Source organism: Fusarium fujikuroi, chromosome FFUJ_chr01 (genome assembly GCF_900079805.1).
Source record: "Fusarium fujikuroi IMI 58289 draft genome, chromosome FFUJ_chr01".
Lineage (NCBI taxonomy): Eukaryota > Fungi > Ascomycota > Sordariomycetes > Hypocreales > Nectriaceae > Fusarium > Fusarium fujikuroi.
This window is the reverse complement of record NC_036622.1, coordinates 4,537,150-4,563,601: the sequence shown is the minus strand read 5'-3', so window position 1 is coordinate 4,563,601 and position 26,452 is coordinate 4,537,150. Positions and strand designations below refer to the sequence as shown.

General features: G+C 49.1%; 11 protein-coding genes; 4 read left to right on the top strand and 7 right to left on the bottom strand.

Annotated features, from left to right (window-relative positions):
* Positions 1-212: 212 nt before the first annotated feature.
* FFUJ_00684 (probable thioredoxin-disulfide reductase CYS-9) lies at positions 213-1,414 on the top strand (the record flags this gene model as incomplete). XM_023572319.1 has 4 exons in its annotated part: positions 213-231; positions 339-401; positions 452-570; positions 623-1,414. The coding sequence occupies 4 exons, from the start codon at positions 213-215 to the stop codon at positions 1,412-1,414; spliced, it is 993 nt and encodes a 330-aa protein (XP_023425528.1).
* A 295-nt stretch (positions 1,415-1,709) lies between these two features.
* FFUJ_00685 (probable UDP-N-acetylglucosamine pyrophosphorylase) lies at positions 1,710-3,270 on the bottom strand (the record flags this gene model as incomplete). XM_023572308.1 has 2 exons in its annotated part: positions 1,710-1,778; positions 1,831-3,270. The coding sequence occupies 2 exons, from the start codon at positions 3,268-3,270 to the stop codon at positions 1,710-1,712; spliced, it is 1,509 nt and encodes a 502-aa protein (XP_023424813.1).
* A 1,478-nt stretch (positions 3,271-4,748) lies between these two features.
* FFUJ_00686 (related to G/T mismatch-specific thymine DNA glycosylase) lies at positions 4,749-5,708 on the top strand (the record flags this gene model as incomplete). Its single annotated transcript, XM_023572296.1, has 1 exon — positions 4,749-5,708. The coding sequence occupies one exon, from the start codon at positions 4,749-4,751 to the stop codon at positions 5,706-5,708; it is 960 nt and encodes a 319-aa protein (XP_023424812.1).
* A 202-nt stretch (positions 5,709-5,910) lies between these two features.
* Positions 5,911-7,399, bottom strand: FFUJ_00687 (related to actin-like protein; the record flags this gene model as incomplete). XM_023572285.1 has 2 exons in its annotated part: positions 5,911-7,274; positions 7,345-7,399. The coding sequence occupies 2 exons, from the start codon at positions 7,397-7,399 to the stop codon at positions 5,911-5,913; spliced, it is 1,419 nt and encodes a 472-aa protein (XP_023424811.1).
* Positions 7,400-7,943: 544 nt separating this feature from the next.
* FFUJ_00688 (related to lysyl-tRNA synthetase (lysine--tRNA ligase)) lies at positions 7,944-9,895 on the top strand (the record flags this gene model as incomplete). XM_023572274.1 has 2 exons in its annotated part: positions 7,944-8,484; positions 8,538-9,895. 2 exons carry the CDS (start codon positions 7,944-7,946, stop codon positions 9,893-9,895), a joined length of 1,899 nt encoding a protein of 632 aa, XP_023424810.1.
* Positions 9,896-10,213: 318 nt separating this feature from the next.
* On the bottom strand, positions 10,214-11,741 carry FFUJ_00689 (related to TOS1 Target of SBF; the record flags this gene model as incomplete). XM_023572263.1 has 4 exons in its annotated part: positions 10,214-10,665; positions 10,718-10,887; positions 10,936-11,444; positions 11,499-11,741. The coding sequence occupies 4 exons, from the start codon at positions 11,739-11,741 to the stop codon at positions 10,214-10,216; spliced, it is 1,374 nt and encodes a 457-aa protein (XP_023424809.1).
* A 1,760-nt stretch (positions 11,742-13,501) lies between these two features.
* On the bottom strand, positions 13,502-15,583 carry FFUJ_00690 (related to ATP-dependent RNA helicase ROK1; the record flags this gene model as incomplete). Its single annotated transcript, XM_023572252.1, has 1 exon — positions 13,502-15,583. The coding sequence occupies one exon, from the start codon at positions 15,581-15,583 to the stop codon at positions 13,502-13,504; it is 2,082 nt and encodes a 693-aa protein (XP_023425456.1).
* Positions 15,584-16,302: 719 nt separating this feature from the next.
* FFUJ_00691 (uncharacterized protein) lies at positions 16,303-16,929 on the top strand (the record flags this gene model as incomplete). Its single annotated transcript, XM_023572241.1, has 1 exon — positions 16,303-16,929. One exon carries the CDS (start codon positions 16,303-16,305, stop codon positions 16,927-16,929), a length of 627 nt encoding a protein of 208 aa, XP_023424808.1.
* Positions 16,930-17,285: 356 nt separating this feature from the next.
* On the bottom strand, positions 17,286-18,354 carry FFUJ_00692 (uncharacterized protein; the record flags this gene model as incomplete). XM_023572230.1 has 3 exons in its annotated part: positions 17,286-17,585; positions 17,643-18,254; positions 18,316-18,354. 3 exons carry the CDS (start codon positions 18,352-18,354, stop codon positions 17,286-17,288), a joined length of 951 nt encoding a protein of 316 aa, XP_023424807.1.
* A 1,278-nt stretch (positions 18,355-19,632) lies between these two features.
* On the bottom strand, positions 19,633-21,457 carry FFUJ_00693 (uncharacterized protein; the record flags this gene model as incomplete). XM_023572219.1 has 4 exons in its annotated part: positions 19,633-20,499; positions 20,550-20,727; positions 20,785-21,006; positions 21,090-21,457. The coding sequence occupies 4 exons, from the start codon at positions 21,455-21,457 to the stop codon at positions 19,633-19,635; spliced, it is 1,635 nt and encodes a 544-aa protein (XP_023424806.1).
* A 1,249-nt stretch (positions 21,458-22,706) lies between these two features.
* Positions 22,707-24,755, bottom strand: FFUJ_00694 (uncharacterized protein; the record flags this gene model as incomplete). XM_023572208.1 has 4 exons in its annotated part: positions 22,707-23,735; positions 23,786-24,005; positions 24,058-24,315; positions 24,391-24,755. The coding sequence occupies 4 exons, from the start codon at positions 24,753-24,755 to the stop codon at positions 22,707-22,709; spliced, it is 1,872 nt and encodes a 623-aa protein (XP_023424805.1).
* Between the last annotated feature and the right edge of the window lie 1,697 nt (positions 24,756-26,452).

Here is a 26,452-nt window from a genome sequence, read left to right as displayed (position 1 = left end):
TTTTCCGTCATTGATCCATCCATATTAAAAGAATCGCGACAGCCCACCTTTTCTTTCTCACCTATAATTCCCCCTTCAACACCGCCAAACTGTTCTCCTCAACGTTTAAACGCGTTACTCTTCGTTCCAGCGCTGGTCTATCAATTGCAGCAGCGGCGACTACTTTTCACAAAACCACGAGAAAACCGGCTGTAGATTTTGGTGTTAGAAAGATGCATAGCAAGGTTGTCAGTATGTGCTTGTCCATATCCATATCCATGCCCATGCCCTCGTGCTTGTTGCCCCTCCATCATGAAACCCCTCCTCCAAAAATCTACAGGTCTGACGAGAATCACTAGTTATCGGCTCAGGGCCTGCTGCCCACACAGCTGCTGTCTACCTGGCGCGAGCTGAATTGAAGCGTAAGATTCACTTATTCTACCAGTTCTGAAGATGAACTGACACCGCATAGCCGTTCTCTATGAGGGCTTCATGGCCAATGGCATTGCTGCTGGTGGTCAATTGACCACTACCACCGAGGTTGAGAACTTCCCCGGTTTCCCCAAGGGTATCATGGGCGGCGAGTTGATGGTAAGCTTTTGCTTCTTATTTGGTAACTCATGAGTAACTAATGAACTTCTAGGACAACATGAGAGCCCAGTCCGAGCGCTTCGGCACAGAAATTGTCACCGACACCGTCACCACCCTCGATCTCTCCTCCCGCCCCTTCAAGTACAGCACCGAGTTCTCCCCCGAGGAGACACACACCGCCGACTCCGTCATCATCGCCACCGGCGCCTCGGCCCGCCGTCTTAACCTCCCTGGCGAGGACAAGTACTGGCAGAACGGTGTCTCCGCCTGCGCTGTCTGCGACGGAGCCGTCCCCATCTTCCGCAACAAGCCTCTCTTCGTCATCGGCGGTGGTGATTCTGCCGCCGAGGAGGCTACTTTCCTCACCAAGTATGCCAGCCACGTCACTGTTCTCGTTCGTCGCGACGTCCTCCGTGCCAGCCGAACCATGGCCAACCGTCTCCTTAACCACCCCAAGGTCACCGTCAAGTTCAACAGTGGCGCCACCGAGATCCGAGGTGGTGAGGATGGTCTTATGAGCCACCTCGTTGTTAAGAACAACAAGACCGGAGAGGAGGAGGTCCACGAGGCCAACGGTCTCTTCTACGCCATCGGCCACGACCCCGCCACTACCCTTGTTAAGGGCCAGGTTGACATGGACGAGGATGGCTACATCAAGACCGTTCCGGGAACCACATACACGAACGTCGAGGGTGTCTTTGCCGCTGGTGATGTCCAGGACAAGCGATACCGACAGGCCATTACCAGCGCCGGTACCGGATGCATGGCTGCCCTCGAGGCCGAGAAGTTCCTCGCTGACCATGAGGATGACCAGCGAGCTGACGACCGACCCAACCCCAACTAAAACAAATAGACATAGACACCTAAAAATCTTAAATCATAGACTTGCGCCATTTTAGACGGGATATAGATATCTACATAAAGAGCAGGAGCAGTCAAAACTTTCAATTTAATCCTCTTCACGTTTGCATGATATACAGAAAGTTCCAAACCAGAGTCTTTTAATATCTTTATCATTACTTGTGATCAATGTATTTCATAAACTACACAAAGATCTTTCAAACAACTTTTAGCGGCCAAACCTAGGACCACAGCATCGTTATGTCGTCCTGGCTGGTATGGTATCATTTATTTTCTTCTTACTCTCGCCATAGGAGAGTAGGGGGCGTAATCTCGGTGCCCTTGAGTTTCTCCAGACCCTCACCACCCTGGAAAGTGTTAGCATCATGTGCATCATGAATATCATGGGATTTTACTTACGTAGCTGATGAGAGGGGACACCTCAACACCGACATCGGCCTTGTCACCAACGACAATGGCACCAGCAGCCTCGACCCAGCGCTTGCCCTGGGTCATGATATCGGCCTTGCTGGTATCAGGGTCATCCTCGCCAGTGCCGGGAGCGTTCTTGAGGGGAGAAAACTCGTCCTCACGCTTGACCTCGAGTGAGGCAAACTTGTCCAGGGTCAGGAAGGGGAAGACATCGAAGACGAACTGCTCTAGCTTGATGCCATTGGGCTTCTCAGGCTTGACGGTCTCGCCACTCTCAAGATCAGCAGAAGGGATCTTCTTGCGGGCAATATGGTGGGGGAGCTTGTGAGCCCACTGAGGAATAGAGTCGAGGAAGCTGAAAGAGTAGTAGTGGTTGACAATGTTGGCAGCACGGAATCGAAGGAGATCAGATTGCTTAGGGTCAAGCTCCTCAGCAGTGGCCTTGTCGATCTCGGAGTACTCAACAACATCGGGCTTGCCATTCTTGGAGAGAATCAGGCCGACGGACTCAGTAGCGTTGCGCTTACGGACCACCTTGGTGGCAATGTCGACATTGAGGGCAGCAGAAAAACCAATGAAGACGGGATCAGCGACCTTCACAAGGCAGTTGTCAACGCAGTAGGCGTGGATGTGCTGAATACCGCGCTTTCGCATATCATCAACGACACCGGAGACGACAAGAGCGTTGTAGAGGCCACCGTTTCCATCAGGGGCAACAGCAACCTTGCCCTTGGTCTCGAGGAGGATCTTGCCATCGTTGGAGATGCAGGGCAGAACACCCTGCTCGAAGATCTTGACGTTGTCTTGGCTCAGGCCAAAGTAGTTGTTTTCCTGGAAGAACTTCTCGGTAGGGCCACGGGTAGGACCACTGGTCATGACATACCAGGGAACCACAGCGTTGGAGCCAGCAGACTTCTTGGCGGCGAGCTCCTGGATCTTGACAATTCGCTCACCCTGAAGTTGGAAGAGAGATTTGTGGGAGGGCAGGCCAATGTCGTAGCAGCCCTTGGGGGCAGAGCTACCAAGACGGGTGCCCTGACCGCCAGCCATGAGGACAACGGCGACCTGACCCTTGGAGATGAGGTCAAGACCGGAGTCGTACCACTTAGAGATATCATCGGCACTGGAGTCGAGAATGCTAGCGGTGGCAGATTCGGGGAGAGGCTCGAGGCGATCGGGCTCATCGCTGGTCTTGGGAGGGTTCAAGGCGCGGTGTGTGATGTCGTTGATATGGGCGGGGTCGAAGCCAGAAAGCTGCTGGTACAGAGTTCCTCGCTCGGCCGATGAGAGAGAGTCGTAGAAGGTGAAGACTTGCTCTTGACCGGCCTTTGTGTACTTCTCCTTGAGCTCGTTGAGAGCCTCGGGGCTGGGCTCAGCAGGGGCATCATTGGACTTGCCAAGGTGAAGGGCTTGCTTGATGGCCTCCATTGTGATGTAAGTGTATGTGAGGTTTGTGAGAGTTGCGGTGAGAGCGATCAGAAGCTTGAAGACGAACGTCCAGGAACTTCACAAAGACGGAGTATTCAAAGGCTGGTATTGAAGAAAAGAAAAGAGTAATGAGCTAGGAACTATGGGGTGGGAAGAATTGAGATCTAAATACGAATTGGAGGAAGTCGATCTCGGAAAGACCCTTACACAGCAACCCGCAACTTTCCTTTACTTCTCCCGTTGTCCCTGACGTCTTCGGTCTTACCTCAACTTCCCTAGCAACTAAGACGCCTCTTAGCCTACCTGGTTGCTACGCTCTTACCTGACTTGTAACACCGTTTACCTCACCGTAAGTAAGGTAAGGTACAATGCTTGAAGCTCCTCCCACGCTGCCATGCAACGCCAACCAACGTCGAGCAACACTGATGCCCCTCAGCTGCCCCGCCTACTCCGTTGGTACGCAAGGTCCAATTGAGCTTAGTCCGCCAATTAGAGTGGGGGATTCGGCGGCTGAGGGACCCCATCGATCCTGCTTCATGCTCACAAAGTTGGTGCTGATGCAGCGGCTTTGCTGAGAGCGCTATAGCACCCATGCTGTTGCGCTGCCACCTCCTATTGGATTTACTGGTATGACAACTGATGCGTACGTAAGCTCAGCGACTTGTACAGTCAGAGTTTGTGTTCAAGATCTAGAAACTCAAAGAATATACTGATAAAGAGTGTAACGGCTGATGTCGTATTTGTCGAGACTACTACGGGGATCCGCGATGTTCACGAAAAGGAAAAATGATCTAGATTTTCGTTAGGGACCTGCAGGGTTCGTAATCGTCAACTTGTCTGTCTCCCATGTCTCATAACCCCACGATGACATTGTCGCCCATAGCTCAGACACGAACGGACAGGGCTGTTTTATGTGGCTGTGGCGGCTTACATTGGGTTACAGGTGCTGAAAATAGCACTCTGCTAGGAGGCCAGGCCCTGGGTCACCTTGGTTACGATAAAAATCCGTGCACTATATTTTGCCTACCAGCAATACTTTGAATGAAGGAGATGTAATGAAGCCCAACATCCAATGATAGTAACGATCCATTTGGTGAGAACGAGGAAAGTATGCAATGCTATCAAGGTGTTTTATTTTAAGAACATGTTCGTGTAGACTCTTAGCTAGAAGGTCATTAATTGTCGGACCCAAAGCTCCTGTTTCTCGCTCCGGAGACCTTCAGATCTGGCTGCCTGTGGCGAATGAGCCAGACCAGTCTTCATACTTCTACCACATTATTTTGTAGAACAGTTGCCTAAAGCTAAGGTATCAGGTGATAGATTCACAAATATGATGTATTGATCTCCGGGACGTATTTAAATGCATATGTGCTATTCCATTAGAAGTCTTTGAACCGCCTCATTATTCCCTGTCTGGCAAAAACCGCTAGACTGTTCTATAGTTACTCCCACTTACACCAACAGACTACCTAGTCACAATGACGAGAAGCAAAGCTGCTCAAGAGGCCACTATTCAAGATCCTGTAGGTGACGATGGTGCCGAACAGGAGCGGGATATCTCAAGCTCGCCTCCTCCGCCAGCAACCTTCAAGGGCCGTCTTCAAATGAGTGACTTCATGTTCAAATCAAACGAATCTTCAAGTGGCCAGACTTCCCCTATACGAAGATCCCCGAGATTCACAACTCCCACCATTTCGACCTCAGTCTCATCCGCTTCAGCCGCTAAATCGAAACGGACCATAGAGCGAGATGCTGAAGACAAAGAGAAAGATATTAAACCAAAGAAAAAGAGAGCACGCCAGGCTTCCGGATATGCGCCTCCCTCAACATACGCACATCTCAATGGCCTGCCAGATGCCATTGCCTCAAATCTTCTCGTTCTCTTCATCGGTCTGAACCCTGGTATACAGACAGCACGAACAGGCCATGCATATGCGCATCCGTCCAACCTGTTTTGGAAACTCCTCTACTCAAGCGGCCTTACACCGCGTCTCTGCAGCCCAACCGAAGATCGTCAACTCCCTGAACTGTACTCCATGGGGTTCACCAACATTGTCGCTCGACCCAGTCGCAATGGCTCTGAGCTTAGCAAGCAGGAGATGGACGAGGGGGTTGAAATTCTTCATGAAAAGTGTCGCAAGTACCGTCCCGAGTCTGTATGTGTGGTGGGTAAGAGTATATGGGAGAGTATTTGGCGCGTGAGACATGGCAAACCTGTTGGAAAGGCCTTCAAGTATGGCTGGCAGGACGAGTCAGAGAACATGGGGGTGATCGAGGGCGAATGGGAAGGATCCAAAGTGTTTGTGTCGAGCAGCACAAGTGGTCTTGCTGCTACATTATCGCCAGCTGAAAAAGAACGTATATGGGCAGAAATTGGAACATGGGCTCAGAAACGGAGAGCGGAAAGGGAGCTTGAGGCAAAAGAAGAGAGCAAATAATAATGTATAGCACATAAGAGATTGACATTTACTCTTTTGGACAAACACTTCACTACAGCAATTGATTGAACGGCGGCTTATTCCTATCCTAACCATCTAGAATGAACTTTTGCCTTACCAGGCCCTTCTGATTTCAGATTGTAAGTACATCTTCTCCCCAACTCCGTTACGCCAGAAGCCAAAGCACCTAGAGCCTGGCCTTTTACTTGCATCGCTTCTCAACCACATTAGGTCCATTCTCCTCATACTCCTTTCGCGAAATCCACATCTGATGGAAAGTGCCCAAACTAGCGAGAATGCTACCGCCAATCCAGGCACCGAAGCGTCGCTCACTTGTGAGACCTGCCGCGTGAATCTTGATCTTGAGTCCGGGGTACATCGCCATCAACTCGTTGTTCAGGCGGTCGTTGAATCCGTTGATCAGACTAGTGCTGCCAGTTACGACAACGTTAGCCAGGAGGTTGCCTCGAAGATCGACGTCAACTGCGTTCAAAGCAGAGCGGATGAGCTCGGGGATGGTTTGCGCTTTGGTGAGTTGCTCAGCGTCGGAGCCATTATATCCGACGGTCTCGTCAAACATGCCCTCTGTCACCCGGAATCGCTGCTCGCGCCACATCTGGTTATAACCGTCAGGCATTTCGAATACGCGGCCAGGTTGCGTCTTAACATAATCCTCATTGCCGGAAACACTGTAACGACCGGGGCCTCGCCAGACTTCTACTACTGACTCCTTGAATTCCGTCAACACACGCTCTTCCTCATATGCGCGGAATGAATCGTTGATCTGAAAGGGGAAGTGTCGTAGTCGGACTGAGGGAGGTGCCAGGGCGTCGACAGGCGTCTTGTTCTCGATCATGAAGGTGGGTGTCAGCTCGACCTTGGGCTCTGATGCTTCAAAGAGATTTCGAATCTGAGAGGAGAGCCAGATGCCACCAACAGGAGACTTCTGTATAGATCGCTTCAGCACCATACCGTCATGAATAGCCGTGACTGAAGTGTTGGCACCGCCCACGTCGATAACTAGAGAGGTAGCCTTGCCAGCGGCAAATGCTGCCAACACCGGAGTGCGACTCAACCAGAAAGCAGGGCAGCCCCAGTTCTCCATGATGATCTCAATAGCCTTCTCACGAGCCTTGGGTGTGTTCCAGGGAGCCTCTGTGATCAAGAGGGGATTCTCGCCCAACGGCTTCTCGACAGATTCGGCAGCATCGGCGTCGTCCATGGCCACATCGCCCTCTCCGTCCTGGCCTTCTGCCTTGGGGTCGTCGTTTAGACCGTTCTTCGAGGGAGGTGTTTGTCGTTCGGGTTGCAAGCGCTTGACAAGCATGTTCTCCCAAATTCGAGCAGCAACGTCCCAATCCTCCACCACACTATCCTTGTTCATGTAGTTGCGGACTTCGAAGTCGGGGCGAGGGATGAGGCACTCATCACCAAACAGGTCTTTAGGGTTGTCACCGGTTGTGTGACCGTAAAATGATGGGAGGATAGATTTGGGAACATCTTCACCAGCGAAGCCAGCTCGAGTGTAGCAGTATCCAGGATCGAGAACGAGGGCAGAAACCTCATCTATATCAACATATGTTAGTGGAGATCTTTGGCGGGCTGACGCGACATAGGGAGCTAGAGCTGCGCGTACCTCCTCCATAGATATCAGTGGGCTGCATAGACGTGGGAAGGGGCTGTTGAGCCATGATTGATGGTTTATGGATGGTATTCGCTATTTGGAGATGGCGAAGGTGAATTGAACGATCCGGCGCAAAACTATCGCGGAATTGGTGGAGCTGCGCCAGACCAAGCGATCGATGGATGTTCGCGTTGGAGCAAATTTCAGCCTCGAGTGGTTGGTAAGGAAAACATAAACTAACTACGCCACATATTGTCGAGGCTGCGATGTGGCGGTCATGGCTCCACCAAAAGTTGCCGGATTATTTTCGGCGAACCGGCTCTCTTTAAATTTTCGCAGACCGGCTCCAAATCGCTTCTTTTTTCTCTTCATACATGGAGCGAAGGTTCCATGTTACCATCATGATTGTAAGTACGCATATGCCTCTCAATTATCCCTCTTCCCTTTGCCTAAATGATGAATTCGCATACTCGCTTCAGAACCGCTGCGATTGACACGGCTTGCTGTGGTTGATTTAAACTGCCAATTTTCTGATTCTAGTGCAACACATTTCTTTGATGTCTTCGCAATGAGTTATTGAAGCACTGCTAACCTCATTGACAGAAGCCATGATGTCTGTACGATACTTGCGACAGGCCAGTCGGCCTTTGATACATTCGATCTCCCAGACCACAAGTGCTCGTTGCTCACATGCGCTCAGCTGTGGCAATTCCTCAAGGACATTACAGGGTTCACAAAGCGTGACACATGGGAGGTCCCTAGCTACTTCGGCTGCTAGGAGCCAAGATGGCCTGGAGGGATATTCGTCTTTCAAGCAACAGCGTCGCACTGAGCTCTGGGCTGAGAAAGAGAGCGAGGATCCTCTATTCGAAGAGACACACCCTCGCCTCGTCCATCATGCAGAGCGCAAGACGGTGCCTGAATTTCATGAAGCTTTTCGAGATGTTCTTGATGATTCCAAGCACGTCAGCGTTTGTGGCCGAGTTCGATCCAAGCGCGTCGTCGGAAAGAATCTTATCTTTCTCGACATCGTGAATGAATTTGAGCGTCTACAGGTCATGCTCAACCGGTCAAAGTGCATGGTAGAAGAGGAGGCAAGGAGTTTGAAGTTCGCAATGTTCAGAAATTTAATAGAAGTGGGCGACCACATATGTAGGATCCCTAATGCTTATCCTGTTATTTCCCAGATGCTTACAGCCTGGCAGCTGTCGTTGGTGTACCGGTTCTTACTAAAGCCGGTGAACTCACCTTGGAGGCCAAGACTTTGCCTGAACTTCTGTCTCCTACCATGGAGCAGATCCCAGAGAAACTCACGGATCCCAAGACCAGAATGCAAGAACGTCATGTTGATATGTTGGTGAACCGACAGGCAATTGATGTCCTCCGACTGCGCGCCGAGATCACTAAGCACATGCGTGATTACTTTCACTCAAGAAAATTCCTCGAGTTCCAGACACCGATTCTCGCTGAAAACGCTGGCGGTGCGGTGGCCCGCCCTTTTGTTACGAGAGCCACTGAGTTCAAGGATAAAGATCTCGCCTTACGCATTGCCCCAGAGTTATGGCTCAAGCGTCTCGTTATTGGAGGCGTCGACAAAGTCTTTGAGATTGGACCCTCGTTCCGTAACGAGGGTGTTGACGCGACACACAACCCCGAGTTTACTATGTGTGAGTTCTACAGCGCCTACAGTAATCTGGAGGACTTGATCAACCAGACCGAAGAGATTCTCTGCAGTCTAGCCCAACACTCCCAAGATCTCATCTCTACCCAACTCACATCTTTGCCTTCCATCGACATGAAACAGTTTGTGCGACCTTTCAAACGGGTCGAGTTCGTTCCCGCACTTCAAGAAGCCCTTGGGCTTCGTCTGCCCAAGCTCTCATCTCCTGATGCTTTACCAGAACTCCTGGCTATCCTAAAGCTTGCTGGCATCAAGGTGCCAGGTGATGTGCCTGCCTCGTTGGCCAAGCTGCTAGATCGTCTGGCTGCCGTTTACCTGGAACCCATGTCATTCACGGAGCCTATCCTTATCATGAACCATCCAGCCTGCATGTCACCTCTTGCGAAGAGCTTCCTTTGCCCGCAAACTTATCAGTTAGTATCTGCTCGTGCAGAACTCTTCATTGGTGGCCGTGAATTGGCAAACATGTACGAAGAGGAAAACGACCCCGAAGAGCAGAAGCGTAAGCTGCTCGACCATCGAAACCTCGTCAACAAGGATGACGGTAGCATTGCAATTGAACATAATGAGACGCCTGAAGGCGAAGCAGCCGTTGAGGAAGCTCTAGATGAGCCTTTTGAAGACGAGAACGGCGACGCTGCTCCTCTCGATCAAAGCTATGTCAAGGCTCTCGACTATGGCCTGCCTCCTACTGGCGGCTGGGGATGTGGTGTTGAGCGTATGGTCATGCTATTTTCTGGTGCCAACCGCATCAGCGACTGTCTAAGCTTTGGTTCGATAAGAAATGTTGTTGGACTCTCAGCAGCAGAGGAGAGCAAGGCAAGTCCCGAAGAATATAAGAAGCTTGAAGAAGACAAGCAGTCGAGTTCCAAGAGCTCATGAATCAATTCTGGAGGGTTTGTACTATCAGTAGACTTTTAATCATTGCGATGATGTATGAATGATGGAACTGTATAATATTGTAACAATGGCTATAAACTAGAAAGCTGTATAGAACAATAGATGATATATCGCGTTCATGCAGAGTACCTAGGCTTCGCAAAGAATGATAAGATGATAGACAACACAAGTGGGTTTACGGTGGACCAGTTATGGAACAATTATCAACTGGTATCTTGCTATATATGTACAAAAGAATAGGTATCAAATAATCAAATCACATCACACCAACAGCAAACAGACCCAACTCAGGTCTTACCCTTACACGGAAACAGACAGCTGGAATAGACTGCTTCCCTTCTTAGGGGTAGACATGGTCTTAATCCAGTCCCTCACAGTCTCATCGCTCAAAGATGACCCAAAGTCAAAGGCGTCATCCAACTGCTTGATAGCGACGCTCGACGTACGCTCACAGAAGACAACAGCAACCTTGATGTACTGGTCGGCAGGACGCTTGAAGTAATCAGAGCTTCCAGCGCCGTTTGTCAAGTGGAATGTGCTCTTGCACTTATCATCGCCGGTAGCGAGGACCTCGTAGATGTCGACCTCACCACAGCCTGTCTTCCAGCAGCTGCATCCGCTGTATTGGCCGGTTCGGGGAATGCGGCCGTTGAGAGCCCAGAGGGCGGGCATATCGCCGTTGAAGCCGGTGTTGCCATCGAAGGGCATCTTGAAGTTGAAGAGGAAGATCTTGTTTGAGCCGGAGAAGCCCTCTGTAAGGGGGGTCAGTGAGTGATATTTCTAGGCTGAGGGGAGGTAGCATACTATAGGCAACATCAGGGACACGAGAGTAACCGCAGCTCTCGTCACACTTCTCAGAGCTGAAGATGGAGAATTCTTTGTTGGAAGGGATGAAAACGTCCTTCAGGATCTTGGGAGAAGAGGAGCCACCGTTTCCGTTGGCGTTGAGGTAAGAGAGAGAGTTGCCCCAGGTGCTATACTCAGTCAGTATAAAGGCATATCGAGGAGTGACAGAAACTTACTTGTCAAAGACTCCGGATCCCTCGCCGCCATAGTTACCCATGAAGACAACGTTATCAGCAACACGCCGCTGAGCGTTGTAGTAAGAAGTGCGCTTCCAATGTCCGCCAGGAGTAGCAGTGTACTCTTTTGCCTTTGAGGTAGCCTTGCTCTTGACCTGGTCCACCTTGCTTTTGACATTCTCAACCTTGCTCTTGATCTTGTCCACTCCAGGCAGGGGGCCAGCCTTTAGCTTCATGGGCTTCTTTACAGCGTCGGTAGGAGCAGCAGGGATACCAACAGGAGCAGCCTGGGTAGCAGGGCTTCCGTTATAAGTGTTCTCCCAGGATACGACTTGTCCGTCGATGGTGGCAGTGACCCAGTCCCCACGCTTCTTCCTGCGCTGCTCGTGGAAATGACGATGGCCGTGGAGGTGAGGAGAGGGAACAGAGTCACGCTTCTTCTCGCTGGACCCGAGATTGTAGACTGCAAACTCCTTGAGATTGAAGGGGCCTCGAATGTGTACAGACAGCTATGTTTTGTCAGTTTATACTGTGAAATAGCTGAGTGACGACGGTCAACTTACATCCTCGCTCAGAGGTCCAAGAGCACCGTCGTAAGAGAAGGGCTCCTGATCACAAGATCCATCATCTCCCATATTTGTAACAGCCTTGAAGCTTCCACTGCTGGAGAATCCCTCATAGAGAATCTGATCAATAACACCGCAGAACCAGTTTCCGCCTTCGTTGACGGCGCTGCCAGAGCATTGCTGTGTGAGGGCCGTGGCGAGGCCCGTGTAAGCCAGAATGGAAAGATTGGTGACCTTCATGGTTTCAAGTCTTTAATCTATTCAGTCTGGGTGACTATAGATATTTTGAGACCTATTATCGAGTCTCTGAGATCGTCGATATCAACAGTTGATAGGAGTGTTTCGGTGAATGTCTTCAAAGAGTGGACTCAAAAAGACAACAGAGATTCCAACAGATTTTTAAGGAGTGACTAGAAGTAAAGACAAAAGAGTGTATAGTTCAATAAAGCAAGAAATGCCGAAAAATGCACGACTGATATGTTTCAGTACCAACCTCTAGGAGGAACTCGAAGGATGGGTAGGATTTCCATCCTTCGGTGGGGAGATGGGCGATATTAAAGAGGATCCAAATAACACAACAACTACTACTAGCTACACTACAACTGCTGCAGGACTCAAAGGGGTATAGGAGCCCAGCGTCACCTCCAAGTCTGGGCAGCAGATCTCAATTCTGTTCCTGGCACAACCCAAGCCTACCTAGAGCTAATAGTGCACGGAGTGAAAATGGCCAAGATAGGTTGGTGGTGTATGTATTTGTTTCAGGCTACGAGGTGACTCTAGAGCCTGGGCCAATTACAAGCGTCAGATGACTTATTGAGAGTGGTTAATAAAGGGAACGGCCTGGCCATGCTGCTTTGGGAAGTTGAGGGCATCACAAAGAACCACGCTTTGGCGTGTGGATGATGGCGCAGCGGTCTTGGCTTTGGGCCCGTCTCTTGTTTTAGGCTGGGGGCCAAGATGCTTGATTAGACGCCGAGACGCCATATAAGATTGCATTTCCCAGATAATATAATAATATTTGTTGTCTTTTACTCTGTGTGATTCTTTCTGCCGCACAGTGAGTGACAACGGGCAGATCTGTGTGATACAAGTGACGGGCCTCATGAATATCAACGAATATCACACAACCAAGTCATAGCAACAACTAGCAACTAACAAAGGATCAACATTAGTCGAAACAAAAAAGGCTGGTAGTAGAAAGTGGGTGTGGTCAGCTCCCCTGCAACACCAAGAAAGGCCAACGCTTGTCTAATCTTGGCTTTCCTTGGCGTGTCCCCTAATTTATTTTTGACTCGTAATCGTCACCAGGAACAATCAAGAGCATAAGAATGCCTTTGTCAAGAGGAAAAGTCGGTCTCTGGAATGTCCACGTGCTGCTTGACTCGAGGTGCTCTTTTGAAAGTTAACCAACCTATGCTAGTGCATTTCCAGCCCCCAAATATTAATGTCACATTTGGATAGTGGAGATGAGCATATCACTATTTCACCAGAACGATGCTTAAAGACGTCAGTCGTCAGTCAGTTATTTTGACCCAATTGTCAAGATAGTCATAAACTATTTAGATGTATTTCTTTGTTAGACAATAAGATATTAGTTTGAGCCCTAGCTGATACGTATTCGCTGTTGAATCGCGTCTTATTGGATCTGTATGGCCTCAGTTCAGCCACGACTAGGTTATGCTAAACAACTCATCAATACTCAGCAAGTCAATCATCAACGTGCCATGTCGAATATTTCCGTCCTTTTTAATCATCAGATTTCCCGCTTCCGTCGACACATTCATGAGAAAGGCGGGAGTTCCATGAGAAGTCTTCTCTATATCACATTATTCTGAGACATTTTATGCCTGATGCGGAACTAGCTATAAGTAAAACTAGCCGCGTTAAACTCGGCTCGCAAGTCCAAGCTTTTCTGCTTTTTGTGACCTCCAGCTTCCATCGCCCTATGTCCCCAAATAATCATGCTTCTCCCATAACTACATGCAAACATAGTGATCTCCCTAGTCATCGAAACCACCCCATTCACCATCATCACCACTGTCCTCATTCGCCTGTAATTTCCTCTTCTTGCTACCCTCAATAGCACCACGGCGGTTGTTCTCCTTTCGTCTCTCATACCCGCTTTTGGACGTGATCTTGGCCTTATTTCCACTCCGGCGCGCTTCCACACCTCGCTCCTTGAGCTTCTTGCGGTCTGCCTTGCCGACATTAGGGAGAGCATCTAGGAGCCACTTCTGCACCCCGGCCTCATCTCCTGTTTTGCCAGCCTGCTTCTCGCTTGCAGCGATAACATTGGCGACCATCTTGACGAAGGGAATGTCCTCCTTGGTGTAGAATGTGACCGCCACGCCACCTTCGCGACCTGCTCGGCCTGTTCGTCCTGCGCGATGGACGTAGCCCGCGCTGGAGCCGGGGACATCATAGTTGACAACACCGTTGACTCCGGCAAAGTCTACACCTCGTGCCAACACATCTGTTGTGATCAGAACCCAGATGTCTCCAGCACGGAACTTGCGCATGATGGAAGATCGGGCAGAGTCTGTGAGACCACTGTGAAGGGCAGCTATTCTTGCTGCACCTCCAGCCTCTAGAGGAATGTCGTATTGTAGTTCCTCGTGCAGAGCAGTTGCTCGGTCAATTGTTTGCGTAAAGACCAAGAACGGAGGCCGGAGAGGAGGGCCCGAATCATCAGCAGCCGTAGGATGTAGCAGCTGTCGCAATGCCAGTAGTTTACCTTGCTCAGTCGCAGTGTAGATAAGCTTGTGAGCAATGTTTGGAACAGCAGTATCCTTGAGACCGACGACTAGTCGCACAAAGGGCTTCGGTGTGATACCCAGCGACTGTGCTCTTGAAGTCAGCTTCTCCGTAACCATAGACTCAATGTTTGAGCCCATCGTAGCAGACCAAAATGACACCCTCAGGTCGGGGTTTGTACATGCTGTCCAGTCAGACATCATGGCATCTCGGAAAAGAGGATCTAGCAAGACATCCGCCTCATCCAATATCAAGTCTCTCACAGTAGGCAGAACCTTTTGTGTGCTTGGAGGTCCCGAAGTAAGAAACTTTAGTAGGAGGAAGGGTGTGGTGACCAGAATGTCAGCCTTTGTGATTTGCTTGGGCTTGTCGTCTCCCTTGCTCTCATCTTCATCCTCAGAATCTGACTCCTTGTCCTCTTCATCCTCAGAGCCATCTTCCGCCATATCCACTTGCTCGGCTGAAAGTTGTGTGCGCTTCTTCATCGAAACGACCTTCAGCCGAGTTCCATGAGCAAGCTTCTGTCCTTCGCTAACGATCTGATGCACCAGCTCTCGAGTTGGTGCAACAATAATCGCCTCGAGTTCGTGAATATCGCCGAGGCTTTGCTGCGAGCGCCGGCGCAAGATATTGTTGATAGCTGGAACCAAGAAACTGATAGTCTTTCCGCTTCCTGTCGGGGCGATTGCGAGGAAATCGACTCCTGCTTCTAGTCCATCTTCATCTTTCAGGGCAGCCTGGGGGTGTACGAGAAGAGGAAGACTGCCCATCTGAACTTCAGTAGGAACTCGGTATCCCTGGAATACAAGATTATCGGCGACCTTGCTTGAGAGACCGTAGGCATTGCGCAGCTCGCCAAAGGAGTCCAAAGGCTGTGGAAAGAGCTGCTTCTTTCCATCTTTCTTCACTTCGACAGCCGCCTTCTTCTTTTTCTTGCTCTTCTTGACCTTGGACTGATCCTCTGTCTTTGAGAGTAGAGTGATCTTTAATCGATGCGATCGTAGCAGCTGGCGACACTCGTCCTCACTCAACAATCGAGACGGCCGTGTAGGTTTCGGTACTTGAACGGGCTCCTCCGTCTCAACAGCTGCCTTGACCACAGGCTCTGGCTTGGGGGCAAAGAAGTCGACTTCGGGGAGCTCATGGTGAGCTTCGGGTTCGGGCTCATTCTTTGTTCGCTTTCGCTTCTGGCCGCGGACCTGGTCATGGTAGAGCTGGGGGTTTGTAGATGTGCCAGCCGAGGGCAGCTTCTGCTGAGAATTGCTAGAGTTTTGGCTGTTCTTTTGTGTCTTTTTAGTTCCACGGGATAGAACCTTGAGGATATCCATTATAAAGGAAGGGTATGCGCTATAACGCGTGCTTGAGCAACGAGCTTGGGCTGAAGATCCAATGTGAAGAAAAGTGCTAGCAACTGAGAATTGCATTCAGAAATTTTGGTGGATCCATGTTGGCTTGACGGAAATCATTGCGGATAGTGGGGGGTGGGTGGAGAGTATGTGGCTGGTGTGTCAAAGGAAGCCATGCCTGGAGCACCGCCACAACCGTTGAGATCTGCTACCTAAGGTTACAGGCACCGTTCGTTAGTGTTAGTGGGCGCTATGGATGGTTCAGTAAATCCCCGACCCGAGATCGATGGGAAATTGTTAGCAACTGCACACTTTTTGAGCATCAGGAACGCTCCATGGATGATCCATTATGGGGGATCATCTTACCCAATGAAACTCTTGGTCTGCACAGTAAAACATGTTCGATTAGTGTCGATCTCCGTCATAATCTTATCCAACTTTTTGCTACAGGCATGAGCATGATGCATCCCAAGGTTGACGTCACTCTGGCTGCCGGGATAGCCAGCAATCAGGATTTGGAACTCCCAAGCATGGAAAATACGTGAAACTTGGTATTTCTGCTTCTGCTTTTCTGTATTTTATGTCTTGCATTCCCCGTTTCCATTCTGCCCTGCATTGTCACTCTTGCATCTAAAAGCAGATCAGATCTTCAAACTAGTACATATACACATCACATCTTTTTAACACAGACAACCGCCATCATGCCGACTATGCTTGGTCTCACCAACGACCGCTCGCCTCACGGGCTTAATGCGGAAGAAAGCAAATTCGGTGGTCCCTCCAGCCAAAGAGGCATGGAACTTACCCCACGCCAACAAAACGGTAGCATTGTATCCGGCATCGAAGGCTCCGACTTCTTCAACGGCGGTGGCAAGCAAAAGGAGCACGACGCAGATGAGGAATCAGATGAGGAGAACCTCAAGACCATCAAGGGCCGTAACCTCTCCGCCGTCAAGGAGATGGAGACTCTTCTCTGGCGTGCCCTCTGCGACAAGCCCAAGACTGCCCTCAAGTACATCGCCAAGGACGCCGTCATGTCGAACCGCTTCCTCTTCGGCGACCCTGTCCCCCGAACCGCTGACTCTGATCCCTCTCTAGAGGAAGAGATCAAGCACTGCGAGGAGTGGCTCGCCTACAAGATGCACGACCCCCAGCCCGTCGAGATTGGTCTCATGGCTGCTGCAATTGGCTACAAGCTCATCCTCTTCCGCCAACTTGACCAAGGAGATGGCAACTTTGGCATGCAGACCGTTCAAGCTACATGTTCGAGCTCCTGGAGGCAACTTGCTAGTGGCGACTGGGAGCTCACTAGTATGTTTGCTGGTTAAATGGTTTGATGATATGGATGGTTTCATGAAATGGACAGGCCTTAAATGATGAATGGAGTATTGGTTAATGATTCGTGCCTAAACGAGCTACATCATAAATATGAACTACAGGTTGCTTGCACATCAAATATCTATGTAAAATCTTTGGTCATTCATTCAGCTGAATCTGTACGCAATATGAGGTGAATAATAAGGCTTTTATCGTGTGACAAACAACGCTTTATTGTCCACTATGTAAACTTCTTGATACCTTCATGTCAAAACAATCAATGCCCACGCTTCAACTAAGATACTGGTAGCTGCCTCCAAACTCAAGCTCTCCAGAGTCCAGTATTTCCCGAACATCACACATCAATCTAAGAAGTCCAACGTCTTGGACCAAGCCTTTCGATGATAATCTCGAAGGTTGGATCTCCCTTCTTGTTTGGTGGAGTTTTCTCTTTCAATGTGTCAATAAGATGTTTGATCCTCTGCTGTACCACATGAAACCTCTCTTCAGTACGAGCTTTTCGTCGATATACCATATCTTCTTTCCCAATAGTACACTCGAGGGAGATAGTTACGCCGTTACCTTCCTCGAATCGTATCTCGTTTATGATATCTGCAAGTGACAATCTAAAGAAGCTTCGTGCTGGACACCATTGATAACTCGAGTACTATTCGGTGTGGTAGACAGTGAAGTCGATAGCGACCAGGCGGTCAGTTGCAAGTACTGTGGCAGTAGAGTCAGGGGATGAGTGGTCACTTGCAGTTGGATCATGGCTAGGTTTTTGTTTTTTGGCATGCTTTTGTGCTTTGCCGTTCCTTTGTGCTTTGTCATGCTTTTGTTCTTTGCCGTGATCTTGTTGTTGATCGTCATCTTGCTCTTGGTCATAGTCTTGCTCTTGGTCATAATCTTCTTCTCTGCCATAATCCTCTTCGTTTAGGTAAGAAGAAAATGGTTCTTCTTGTTGTAAGTCCTCTGGTATCGGTGTATCAGGCCTTCTTCCGACGCCTGGTTGGCTATCTTGAATTCCCATATCCTCTGTGATCGGAGGATTATTCGATTTGGACTGATCAACTGGAGAAGTCGATATTGATTGCACCGAAAACTTTGGTGGTTCTGCATTGCTGTTCCAAGCCTCGACCGAAGAGGAAATAGGATTATCTTGACTTTGGGCATGGCCACTCTTTCCAGATACATCGTCATCTGGCGCTGGATCGCCCTTGTTGATTGTTTCATCCAACGCCATGTTGGGCGCCTCTCCCGTGCCTCCGCGAGGCAATGACGATGACTGATCGTGGCTGTCAGATCCGTTGAGGTTCTTTGGACTATTTTCTGACTGCTAGAAGATATGTTAGCACTCAACGAAGCAGAATGACAATTGCTCAATGCTCTAGGCATACAATTGGGTCAATGCGACGGCTTCTGACTATATTAGACATTCTCAAAATATCTTCCGGTTGGAGAGGGATGCTCTTGGGGGATCTCTTCAAGAATGGGGAAGGACATGGACAGAATTTGCTTCTTTTAAGTGGAGGTTCGGTTTGAGTCAGAAGAACTTGCCATGGTTTTTGCGGTGGTGCTCGGATTGAAACTGTCCTAGCGATGTTGTTTCAAGAATATGCGCTTAATCTCTGTATCTTCTGACGGGTGTTTGATGATGATTAAAGAAAGTAGCGTTGCTGTGAGTGACTGATTGTGTTGAAAATATTGTCTTCTGATGGATGTAAGGACGAAGACTGGGTAGGGACTCAGAAAGGATGAATAGCGAAGCTTCGGTATAGGCCAGGTGTACTTTCCTTAAGAGGCATCTCAAAATCACAAAGGCAAGTTGGTCCCCTGGAAGTGGAAGGTGCCACTATCACCTTGAGGAGAGCTTCGAAGTTTGTTAAGGAAAGAAGGTCATGCAAGCTGGTCATAACAAAGCCATTGCTATTATCGAGCAGCCGTTGAGGGCAAGAGCAGACATCTCCGACCTCGAATCAGGGCGCCATATAATAACGAATACATGCATATAACCAAAAGGTCCACTTAGACTTATTGAAAGCTTCCAGTATCCAAATCGTTTTGTTTCTTATGTTTAAGTTCATATGTTCCCTTACAACGGCTGAGCACCTTGTCATAGTGCCCCGAAGAGATAGACTGAAACAGCTGGAGACTGATAAAATGACTACATCAAATGTATCAATTCTCTAGCATAATAACAATAACTTTATTTGAACTCATGACTGTGTTAAGGCCCATGATCGTTCCAGCACCGAATGCCATAATTTCCGTGCTCCTGTTGACGTTGAATGTGCTGAAGCACGTCTATCCGGTGAAAGATTTGCCGTAGCTTCGGTCGAAATCCCCAGCTGGTAGCTCACTCCAGTGTAAGATCCAATCACATCTTGATCAACCTAAGAGGCCTGCATCACGATCTTTCCAGGCGGTGTGGCGGGCAACGGGATTCCAAAAACGAATCCAAATGTTCCCAAAGACGCGATTGATGATGGCCAATCATCTCCTATTTCGCTGTTAGTGCAAGAGCATCGCCAGGCCTTGTCTGCCGTTCCATGTTTCCAACGTTTCAAGCTCTGATATCTTCAATGCGGCGTCATGATGTCGTGGAGCATGTTGCTAATATCCCAGGGACTCGTGCCGTCATTTATTAATTTCTGAAGTCGACGCCGGAGATTTGTGACTTGTAAATTTGATCCCTTCTTTCATCGATCCATCTCTCACGGGGAATCTCTCAGTGGCTCAATACTAATCTCGTAGTCCAGCCTCTTTCCGTGGTTTTTCACATCCCGTGTATCGCTCTCAATACAACGGAGAAACTGCTGACGAATGTTCCCAAAGACATCCTCGTTGTACAGATACACTTGCCGGAGACAAAACTTGGGCCCGTATTGGCGTATGCATAGCCCTATTATCAGTTCCTTATCGTTCATAGGCAGGACGTCCATAAACTGTCTGAGGGTCATTGTGAAGAATTCGACCGCCGAAATGCTGAACGGGTCGCCGTGACTGCCATCGTGAAAGGAAAGGGAGAATTGTAGAGGGGTGGGAGTATTTGTAGTGTGACCGCGGAGATGCGAGCTCAGTAACCGCCTAGCCGCTGCTATATCATAGGAGTTACTGCTGAGCTCTTCAATATCTGGTTCAGACGTGGCAGTAGTATCCTTCTGAGAGAGCGGCGTAGATCCAAGCTTTACAGGCTGGGCTGTAACTGTCGTTTCTGTTTCATTTTCAGAAACGCGAGTACTGCTATCATCTCCAGTAGGCGGGACTGATCGTATCGCGGTTTTGAACCCGCAGACGATCTCATCCGTGGTATTCCTCACTGCCTCTGATGATAGCTCCTGTGTGTCATTTGTCCTTGAACCTTCACCCATGGAGGCAACAGGCGCAGGAACAGATTTTCGACTCGACCTCCTAAGGTCTTGTCTGGGGGAAACTGCTCGGGCGACTGATTCAAGCCGAACATTGGCATCTTGAGAGACCGGGTTGGCTGTGGGTGCACGGGAACCGTTGAGACGCGGGCTTTTTGTGCGCAACGGCGACGCCTCAGATTGCGATAGAGGCCTTTTTGTTGCCCGCACAGGCTTTTCAGTGTCAGTTGAGTGGTGTCCGCATTGATCAAGAGAATTCTTACACTTGTTCTTGAGGGTGGGCTGGCTTCATGAGATGTCTCAGGATTCACATTCTCATTCGCATTCTCATCCTGAACGACACTAGGTAGTGACGTCACAGGAGCTGAAGGTATAGTCTGACTCTGTACTGTACGTCTTATCTCCTCGATTGAAGGTAAGTCGGGAGAATCAGCAGGCTCTCTAGAGTCACCATGTCAGCAAATATGGCTACCACATTTGTTGATACCAATAGCTCACCTCTTGAGGTAAGATTCACCAGACATGGGCGATGCTGGGGCATCAAATACTTGGTATTCGTAATCAGACTCATCGCTGGACAGATCAAGGGCGATAGGCTCGTCAGGCGCATCACCTCGCTCGAAGAGATTGGTACGCCTCTTTTCTTTGCGAACCTTTATATAGTGTGATCTTCTGTTGTATAGCTGTCGAAAAAACAGCATGGTCAATGTTTTGATGAGCCTATACAGGACAGGTACAAGCCGACTGTCAGTCACTCATCCATCCAAGACGCGTCGGAAACAACAAGAGGAGATTAGACTGACTGTTGGGTATCCTGTGGATAACGGTATTTCTTGGTGTTTGCAGGAGAAACCTCCTCGGGCCAGAAGCGAGGACCATGATTCTGTCTGACAAGGAAATCTTTGGCCAGCCTGCGAATCTTTTGCTTACAAGGCTCGGAGGACCACTCCAATATATCTTTGTCGTCGATGATCTTTTCGTCTAAGAAGCGGTTCATGTGAAATTTACGAGCAGTGTTGAACTCATTGAGTAGCTTCTTATCAGCATCATCGCCAAACCCAAGCTCGCTGAGCAGTCTCCTGATCGGAGGCACGTCCTTGGTAGTCCTCGTGCGAGAGGAAAAATAAAATGGCCCGGTCCGACGCGCGGTACCTTTCTTCTTTGAGGTCATGATCAGGACGTGATGTACGTACGTACGTAGAGGACAATTCAATCCAGGGATTTGCAGAACAGGATTAATGAAAGAATGGGACGGCAGAACGGGGGGGCTATTTACCTAGTTAGAGGATGGTTCTGCAACGCGCCCCCAGATTCCGACACCCCTGTCAGAGCCTCAGAGAAAAGGAGCATGGGGGTTCGGGTCTTCAGGGAACATTACAGTGGAGGCATGGTAACTTTTCCACACATTACGCCCACCGACCAGTTAGATCAGCGGACCATTGCTGTAATGCTGGGGCCAAGTCTTGCATGTTTAGGTACATATAAACCTACAGCTGCAGTAAAAGAGTACACTAGCCATGCACGCCGTGATGCTGGTTGTTGGGCTGATGTCTCGCTTATTTACGTCTGATGGTGTCGCGCGCGGATCAGGCGAAGGGCGGATGTAATAAATAAGAGTTTCCCGATTTCTTGTTAGGGAATTGATGTCGTATTGAATCAGACTTTTAATCTGACTGTAAGAAATCAATCCATTGTTGCATACCTAGGTATCGTGCATAGACATTGCATTGTGTAATATTATGTAATCCATTGTTTACTGTAAAGATAGATGCTACAGCAGCCTTACCCACTGTCTGTCCTTCTCTTGCTCTGCAGCCACAATTTTCCCTCCATAGGTAGTTTTCTCTTCTCTCCCACGACAAAAAGCAAATCCGAAGCTATTTCCCTGTTTTCTGTTTCTCAAGAGGGCCATCTACCCCTGTGAGACCACGGCTACTTGCATTGCGTAACCACCCGTTGCACTGTTTGTTACCATTTTCACAGTATCAAACACTTTACCGACACTCGAGGGGATAACTGACACGCCAAAAGCAAGACTGCCTCGTGTTGATCTTGGTGGCTGTTCCCCATAGTCCGAGAAACGCATGCTCAACCTTGTACACACATGGATACGATCACATTCCTTCCCAGGTCTCTAGGCCCAAAAGAGTTCTCTACCTATCGACTGCTCTAAACTAAAGGTGCTATATACTCTGTACAAATCTGTTATTACAAAAGTCTGGTACTTAATAAGACAAAAACCACAGAACAAAACCCTGTTGACACATTCATACCCGTATAACCATTAAAAGTCGTTGATCCGCCAATTTCCCAAGAATAAAACCACAATACAATACAACACAATACAATAATACAAACACAAAGAAAGAAGAAAACGAATTTGTACCCATCCATACTAACGAAACTGTATACAGTCCACTTCAGATAGAAATGGGCTTATCAGAAAAGTAAATCCTGAACCGCTGTCTCTGCAATACTGGAGTAGATCCAGCACCAGAATGTCGCTGCATAATAACTCCCAGGCACTCATCTTTGAAAGACTCAAATCCGTCTTCGTCGCCGGCCTCGAATTTTTCACACAAGTTGGACGTTCGGCCTCTGAGAGACATGTGAAGGGTTCGGCCGTACCTCAAGCCCAACTCACTAGCCACAGCCGCAAGAGACATGTGGAATAAGAAAGATGACGGCTTCCAAGACATGAAGTCAACGCCATTAGCAATGTTGGATCTGATGACTATGGCTATTTCGCGTCCATTCGGTCCTTGTCGCTGTGTTTCTTCAGGCTCCAGGTTGCCAGGGCGGCTGCTTTGTTGGCTCATAGCACTGCCCTCTGGTCTCACTGTAGACTCCGCCTCCCGCTCCCGCTCCCGCTCCCGCTCCCGACTTGGTCCAGCTTGAACCGTTGGGGTCTTCCTGACCGGCACCTCAGGTAGCTTTCCTTGAGCTTTGGCAGAGAGGCCAGTGGTAGACGTGCCGCGGGCATCTAGTTCTTGGTCTGCACCCGCTGCTATGGCTGCCTCTGTAGTCTGCCTTTCAGCCTGGCGAGCTACCTCTGCTCTGATAGCTTCGGTTGGAGACTGGCTTTGTGTATCCACGGCTGAAGTTCTTGTGGTGGAATCATTAGTGGTGGCTGAGGGCTGTTTGCTTTGGCTCGCATTTCTTCTGCCCTGAGGTCCAACTGCAGTTGGGGGAGGTGACGGAGTTGGGGTTGAGTCCAAAGCTTGAATCTGTTCTTCTGTAGCAGCCCCCTGACGATAGACTGGCTTGCTCTTTCGCTGAGAGCTTCGGACTCTGGGAGGGAGGCTCTGTGTCTTTCTGCCACCTCGAATGCTCTTTGGAGGCTGGCGTGTCGGTTTCGCAGACGTGCTCGGGTCTTGTCTAGGTACTTTGGCCTGGCGGCTGCTATCATTTGAGTCTGGCTCGACCGGGCGCTTGCCATTAATATGTGCCTATGAAAAGATTTAGTCTCAACAAGATGAACTTGATAGAAGACACTAACAGTTTCAGTGGCCCCTGGAGGGCTTGGAGGCACTTCGTACAGGTCTGTCCTGGACGCGCTATCTGCTTCTTCGGGAATAGGCATCATAGTTCCCTCTGTGTCAGGGACTAATTGAGAAGACGAAAAGGGTTCAGAGCTCGAGCTTTCCTCTGGCGTGTCACGTCGTTGTTGTGCAAGAATAAAATTGAAAGTCAGTCCCTGGCCTGCAAAGTGATCGTCTCTTGGGACCATGTCAGAAAGCCGTACTTCTGAGGCGGTGGAGATGTTCTTACGTGGACAGCCCTGATGTGTTGGTCCTGGACTGCATGCTCTCAACATCTATAGGGTTGTCGATACTCTGGCCTTTGATAATATGCAAGTTATTGAGGACTTGATGTTTGTCGTCACTCGGCGTGTCCGGGGGCTTTAATGGTGAAGTGTCTCTATCGCTAGGCTGTGATGGTAGCTTGGTGGTGGTAGAGTTTGAGGGTTTGTTTCGCTTGTACTCTCGGGCTGCACGCCAAAAGACTTTGATCATGAGACGACGTATCCTGTTTGAGTCAGCGATAGCTCATGTCTACCTAGGGAATACTGTATGTTTAGTCCGTCTGGGTCTGAACACTCACCGAGAAGAGTCTTTAGAATACTCAAGACACCTTGTGTTGACAGAGTTATGCCTCGCAGGCCAGAACTCATGCCCCCTTCCCTTGGTATCGAGAAAGTCTTTGGTGACCTCTTGGAGTCCTCTCTGGTGAAGAGGCAACCTCCACTTGGTGAGTTTATATGCAGGTAGTTTGGTGCTAGGAGATACGAAGGACTCGATCTGGGCTCTGATGGCCCTTTTAAAGGCGATGTCCTGTTCTTGGCCTGGGTTGCCGTAGCCAAGGGCCTTGCGAAGTTCTGTGAGATGGGGGATAGTGGAAGTTTTTGTAGTTTTGAAGAGTCTGTCAAGGACTTTGGGGGGGCTTCCCTGGCCTTCAACTGGTTCCATAGTGTTGGCAACAGAAATATATATCTTTGAGGCAAACGTGTGCATCCTTTTTATGTGTAGGTAGGTCGCTTTTCAGGTTGGGGACGAATCTTGCCTGATCGACCGCCGATTGAGAGATTGCCTTATTATGGACAGGATTACACTTGAGCACTCAGTAAACTACCAACTTATCTGAGGTGAGTGCTAAGCTTTTGGTCCGAGTTGAAACCAGGTGAGATCTGTAATGAACTGGCGCTTGAACTCTGGCGCAAGCATCCGTAGACCGTGGAAGGATAGGGGGCGTCCGCGAACTATCTGGGGGCCATAACGAGGCAGATTCGCGATAAATTTGCGTTCAGTTTCAACAAGACCTCAAATGCCTTTCCCTGGCTCACAGGTATTTGGTTGGTACCCGTTGTGTGGCTCAATTTCTCAGAGTGTCAGTCGCTCGATTAACCCGTTCTCAATGCCATTGTATTGAAAGGTCAGCTTCTCAATCACCACCTCAAACTACTCACGGTGTTCAAACTGTTTTACCCATTCAATTACAATCCATTTTAGCTCTTACACAGTGAGCAGAAAAATCGAGTGTACATTCTGTTACTTGTTCTGTCCAACCAGACTGTCGCCTTGTTCACAGAACCAACAGCCAACATGCATATTCACAAACCGCAGCAACAGGGGTATTCAATAAAAATGTAGAAACTCCACTCCACCATAACAGGCTGAACGTACTCTTCTAAAGCATCTTTGCTCTTTTCTCCTCCTAACTAGAGCCATATTATTGGTCCCATTACCACACCTGTGGCCTCTATATAGGCCTGACAGGGGGGCTGCTAGGAGTTTTAGTCTGCTAAATTGCTTAGGATACTAATTTCAATGAGAAGACTCTAGAAGCTTGCTGGGGTTAATTGCTATCTCTGGAAATGTTTCAGCTCGTCCCAAACGAGGTGAGAATGGTACCAATCTTGGCTCCTTGACTCCTTGACGCCTTGACAGCTGTCACTCTTGCGGGCACCATGATCAACTCACCGTCTTTTGTCTCACAAAATCTGCTTGACGGATTTGTTTTGCTTTTTCCCCGTTGACGTGTCAGGGCGAGGACAAGAGTTGACATCGACACGCAAGATGGTTCGGCACGCTTTATCCTGGCAGTCACAGATCGCGACTGTCCACTCACTCTTTATCGTATCCTTAATCTTAACTTGAGAAAACTCTTCAAGTCGGATCATTGTGAAAGATAACATCAGCCTGTCTCCTTTGTCGTCATCTGTTCCAACAAGGCAGCGTGAATCTCTAGATTCTCCAGCTCATAGGGCTATATATCTAATTTTAGATAATTGCAAAAAGGTTCAAGAGATAAGGAGAATAGGTTGTTTCCTAGCGAACTCCGCAATGGTAGTTTAAACATGGGGTAGACTCTGGCATGTTGCATTGCTATTGTGAGCATTGAGTACCGACAGCAAGGCAACGGGATCTCCAAAGGGAAATCGCCGGACTCTAGGTTCAAGACTCTGCCGTGCATGATCTGGCTCCTTGTTCCTGAAGACAAGATACCTAGCATTGTAACACTTCGTCCAAGCTCTTGGATCAAAGGTTTCCCAGCAACCCTCCCTAGCAACAAGATGCTATCCGGACTTGTATCTCCTGCCTCCTTAACATTGCACATGCAGGTGCAGGTCTTACCTGGCCCGTGCCAAATGATTCATCTCCTTCGT